Source organism: Colobus angolensis, unplaced genomic scaffold (assembly GCF_000951035.1).
Source record: "Colobus angolensis palliatus isolate OR3802 unplaced genomic scaffold, Cang.pa_1.0 Scaffold769, whole genome shotgun sequence".
NCBI lineage: Eukaryota > Metazoa > Chordata > Mammalia > Primates > Cercopithecidae > Colobus > Colobus angolensis.
In genome coordinates, this window is record NW_012121476.1 from 8,468 (window position 1) to 13,752 (window position 5,285).

Genomic DNA, 5,285 nt, shown 5'->3' on the forward strand with positions numbered 1-5,285 from the left:
CCGAGACCATCCCAGGATACCTGCCTTCGACTGCACTGAGGAGGAAGCCACAGTGGGTGGGGGTCCCCAGACCTGGCAATGGGAAGGCACTGCCCAAGCTCTGCTCTTCTTCCAAGAATCCCGATGTTAACGCAGACTCCCCACCCCAGCCTTGCTGCCCTTGCTCCCAAAAAGCAAGAAGCACAGTGGCTGCACCCAGAGCTGGGTCTCCACATCCCACCTTCTCCGGGCTGGGCTCTCATGGAGGAGGGGCTGCAGCAGAGACCCCAGGCTGCCCAGGCCGAGAGAGACACACACTCAGAGGCAGGCGGAGAATGTGAAGCAACTTTAATCGCCACCCTCAGACAGGACAGCAGGAGTGTCTCAAGCACAGGGCCGTTCCACCCCCTGGGAGCTGCCTGGGGCCAGCCCCTCGGTTCTGGCTGTAGCACGTTCCCCATCCTGGCTCCCCGGGTCTCCACAGGGAGTGTCCAGGGACCCTCAGTCTCCAGGGCCACTTCTGCAGGAGCTCGGGTTCGAGGTTCCACGTGGCCAGAAGAGCTCAGGTCTCTGAGGGCTGGTGTGCCTGCGCACCCATCTGCATCACTGCTCTCCTCCTGCCCAGCTGTGCCCAGGGCTGGGTGACGGTGGTGGCAAGTGCTTGTCCTCAGGGCAGCGAGGTCTTCCGTTCTGACAGCAGCAGGGACTCCTTCATGGCCACCAGTAGCCCCAGCGGGCGGAGGCGCTCCTGGGCTCGGAGCCAGGACAAAAGGAGGAGGGTGGCGGCGACCAGGCTTGTACTGAGCACTGCTGTGGGGAACAGATGGACAGAGGTATAAGGAGCGGGGAAGGCAAGAGCCCCCCACACCCACCAAGCTCCGCACACATGAGGATGGGAGTTCTGCAGCTCATCCCTCCCCACCCACCTCCCCTGAATCCCGGGAGCTCTAAGCCTCCAGCATGGGAGGGTAAGTCCATCTCACCAGCAGCTGCAATAGCCCCATAGACACCTGGGCTTCCAGACTGGTGCCCGGCAGAGGAGGACGTGACATTCTCAACAGAGGTGACACTCTCTGGGGTCACAGGGGGCCCCGTGGTTGTGGCATCCCCTTTCAGGAGGGTCTCGTTGGTTCCTGCAATAAGCCCAGGCGTTCAGTAGCTGAGGAGCGAGCACTGACGGCATGAGGGGGCCAGGTGCCCAGCGGAACCCTTGGGATTTATCCTCCAACCAACCCAGGGCTGGGTGAAGTTGACTCTGCCTGTAATCATGAATTTCTGTTTTGTTTTGTTTTGTTTTGTTTTTTTGGAGAGGGAGTCTGGCTCTTCACCCAGGCTGGAGTACAGTGGCGCAATATCGGCTCACTGCAACCTCCGCCTCCTGAGTTCAAACGATTCTCCTGTCTCAGCCTCCCCAGTAGCTGGGATTACAGGCGCGCGCCACCACGCCTCGCTAACTTGTATTTTTAGCAGAGATGGGAGTTCGTCATGTTGGCAAGAGTGGTCTCAAACACCTCACCTCAGGTGATCCGCCTGCCTCAGCCTCCCAAAGTGCTGGGATTACAGGCGTGAGCCACCGCACCCGGCCTTTTTTTTTTTTTTTGAGATGGAGTTTCGCTGTCACCCAGACTGGTGTGCAGTAACACAATCACAGCTCACTGCAACCTCCGCCTCCCAGGTTCAAGTGATTCTCCTGCCTCAGCCTCCTGAGAAGCTTGGATTACAGGTGTGTGCGCCCAGCTAAGTTTTTTGTATTTTTAGTAGAGACGGGGTGCCGCATTGTTGGCCAGGCTGCTCTCCAAATCCTGACCTCAAATGATCTGCCCGCCTTGGCCTCCCAGAGTGCTGGGATTACAGGCGTGAGCCACAGCGCCGGGCCCCTAATGATGTCTTGCCGCCCCTACAGGGATGCAGGCACAGGAAAAGGCATGTGTCCACGCCCCCAGCCTGGCCACGCCCCAGCAGGCAGCGGGCGTCCCCATCTACCCACCAGTCCACCCCACCCCCGCAGGTGCGTACCACAGCCGAGCTCATCGCTGGAGTCGGGACAGTCTGGGTGGCCGTCGCAGCGCCACGTGAGTGGAATGCAGTCATCGCTCAGCGTGCAACGGAGCTCGCCTGCTGGGCAGGCCGGGCGGCTGCAGTTGCGCAGTTTCTTGTCGGTTCTCCCGGAGCAGTCACTGACGCCCGTGCAGGGGCAGGGGAGGCCAGGGGGCGGTGGGCATTGCCCGTTCTGGGTACACGGCTCAATCCCTGGGGCACAGGGTTGATCAGGTCCCAAATGCCCACCCAAGAAGGCCCAGGTACTCCCTGCAACCCCGTCCCCTGCAAGCCCCACCCTGTAAGAACAGCTGAGCCCAAAAAATGCTCCCTTCCTAAGGCTCCGCCCCCTGCAACTGTTAACTCCACCTTCTAAGGACAGGCCTCCCTGCAAGTTCTTCCCCCAAGACCCCACTACCTTCCTACAAGCCCACTTTATTCTATTTGTTTGTTTCTTTTTTTTTTTTTTTTTTTGAGACGGAGTCTCCCTTTACCACCCAGGCTGCATTGCAGTGGCGCAATCTCGGCTCACTGCAACCTCCGCCTCCCAGGGTCAAGTGATTCTCCTGCCTCAGCCTCCTGACTAGCTGGGATTACAGGGGCCTGCACCACATCCGGCTAACTTTTGTATTTTTGGTAGAGATGGTTTCACTGTGTTGGCCGGGCTGGTCTCGTACTCCTGACCTCAAGTGATCCGCCTGCCTCAGCCTCCCAAAGTGCTGGGATTACATGTGTGAGTCACTGCACCTGGCTCCCTCCCTCTCTCCCTTCCCTCCCTCCCTCTTTCCTTGTTTCTTCCTTTCTTTCCTTTTTTTTTTTTTCTTTCTTCTTTGTCCTGAGACAGAGTCTTACTCTGTCGCCCAGGCTGGAGTGCACTGGCACAATCCTAGCTCACTGCAGCCTCAACCTCCCAGGATCAAGCGATCGATCCTCCCACCCTAGCCTCCCAAAGTGCTGGGATTACAGGCATGAGCCGCTGCGCCCAGCCCTAGCCCATCTTAGACCCCGCTTCTTCTTATGACCCACAGACTCAAGTCACACCCATCCCTGTGGCCCTGCCTCTCCCACAATCCGCGAGCCTGGCCCCTAACAGCCCACCCTCAGGCCCGCCCCCTGTAAGCCCCGCCCTGGGGCGTGGCCACTCACTGCACTCTTCCTCATCGCTGCCATCGCTGCAGTCGAAGTCCCTGTCGCAGCGCCAGGTGAGGGGCACGCATAAGCCACTGGTGCGGCACTGGAACTTGGTGGGTGGGCACGAGCCTGAGCTGGGGCCTGCGAGACGGATGCAAATGAAGCCTGGGAAGCTGGAGGCTGGACCTTCCTCGAAGAGCACAGTAACCACTGGCTGTGACCCGCAGGAGACAGGTGAAGTCCTGGGATGTAGGAACCACACTGGCGGCTGCTTGTTACTAAGCCCCTAATACAAGTGCGGTTCACAGTGCAGCAGTTCCTGGGCTCACCAAGAGCCCCACTGGGCAGGTGCTACTGCACTCCCCAGGTTACAGAGAAAGGAACTAAGAGGAGGCTCCAGAGCTGGTGGCAGAGGCTGGGTGCAGTGGCTTACTCCTATCATCTCAGCACTTTGGGAGGCCGAAGCAGGTGGATCACTTGAGGTCACTGAGACCAGCCTGGCCTACATGGTGAAACCCCATCTCTATTAAAAACACAAAAATTAGCTGGGCTTGGTGGTGCGTGCACTGTAATGCCAGCTACTCGGGAGGCTGAAGCATGAGAATTGCTTAAACCTGGGAGATAGAGGTTGCAATGAGCCGAAATCATACCGCTGCACTCCAGCCTGGGCAACAGCGTGAGACTCCATTGCCACAAAAAAAAAAAAAAAGAGCTGGTGGCGGAGTTGGCGTTTGAACTCAGGTCTCGCTGATCCCAGAGTTTTCACCAGGCTCCTCATAGTGAGATGATCTACCCGGGAGACCTCCAAACTCAGTGGTTAAAGAGACTGGGGGACGGGCCATTTTTCCACATGCCCTGGGTCAAGCTCACGGGCTCAGGTTAGCAGGGAAGGTGTATCTCCTCTAGGTAGCAAAAGGGAAACTGAGGCACAGGGTGGGAAACTGAGGCACTGGGTAGAAAACCTGCTCAGTCACCAAGTCCTGTTGCCTCGCCTCCTGAATTCCTCCCAGACCTATCACTTCCCCATCCTAAATGTGTCAGCTCCTCACCAGAGCTCCAGGCCCCAAGGTCCATTAGGACACCAGAGCTGCCCTTCCCACTCTCCTCTCTACACCCTGTGTTTTCCCCTCAATTTTCAGATCTCAGCTGATTTCCTGGGACGGTTCTCATGTCCCTCTCGGAGACCTAGGAAGCACTGCCTCCCACGTCTAACAACTGTCCTTAAAGCCCTGGTCATGCCTGTCCACCCACAGACTGGACATTCCGTGGAGGTCAGGGCTGTGACCTGGCTGCCTAAACCCAGGGCAGTGCCTGATCGTAAGTGGACACAGGTCACATAAGGGTTCAAGCTGGGTCCAGAGAAGATCCAGGCTGTCCTAGATTCTGAGCAGGGAAGCTCGGCTGTTTGCCAACCTGGAGGGGCACAGAGGGGCCTGGAACCTGGGTCAAGGAACAGAGGAAGGGAGTGGCTTTCAAGGCTTCCTCCTGGGTGCGGCCAGGGGAGGTGGCAAATCCGCCACCCGGCTTGGCTTCACTTTGCCAGGGCCTTTAACCTCTTCCACCTTTACCCACCAGCCATGAGCCTCCAACCCCCCATTGCCCACAGTCAGCCCCTCCCCGGCCACCAGGCCCAATTGCACCTGCTTGCCACACGGTCCCTGAGCTCTGTGGAGCCCGGAAGAGCTGTGGACAAACGGGAGCCAGCTTCCTTCCCTGCCCCCAGGGGGTCTGGCAGCCTTCAGGTGTGGCTCTCCACCCAGGCCCAGACTTCCAGAGCCCTGACACTTCTGACCTCCCTTCGCTGGCCTGCTGAAGTGTGTGTCCCTCTGCAAAGTGGACAGCACAGCACAGCAGTCCCCGCCTCATAGGGTGGTCAGCCTGACAGGAGTTAGAGTGACCAGTGACTTTCCCTCCTGGCCTCAGTTTTCTCACATGTAAAAGGGGTATGCTGGGAATCCCTACCTCAACATCCTGAGGACAAAGAGACTGTGTATAGAGTTTTGTCCTGTAATCCCAGCACTTTGGGAGGCTGAGGCAGGCGGAACACTTGAGGTCAGGAGTTCGAGACCAGCCTGGCCAACATGGTGAAACCCCATCTCTACTAAAAATACAAAAATTAGCCGGGCATGGTGGTGGTG

At 58.2% G+C, this 5,285-nt stretch overlaps 1 protein-coding gene across 3 annotated transcripts in view; it reads right to left on the bottom strand.

Annotated features, from left to right (window-relative positions):
* Nucleotides 1–310: 310 nt before the first annotated feature.
* The window catches only part of CD320 (CD320 molecule), a 7,061-nt gene continuing 2,086 nt past the window's right edge, over nt 311–5,285 (bottom strand). Inside the window, exons 2-5 of one of the 3 annotated variants that reach the window (XM_011928098.1) lie at nt 3,163–3,288; nt 1,996–2,229; nt 963–1,112; nt 311–786 (exon numbers count right to left, since the gene is read on the bottom strand). In XM_011928098.1, coding sequence (XP_011783488.1) covers nt 647–786; nt 963–1,112; nt 1,996–2,229; nt 3,163–3,288 — 650 coding nt within the window. In that variant the 3' untranslated portion in view covers nt 311–646. Of the gene's footprint in view, nt 790–962; nt 1,113–1,995; nt 2,230–3,162; nt 3,289–5,285 lie in introns of all 3 variants that reach the window. The other 2 variants (XM_011928097.1, XM_011928099.1) reach the window with 2 other exon arrangements.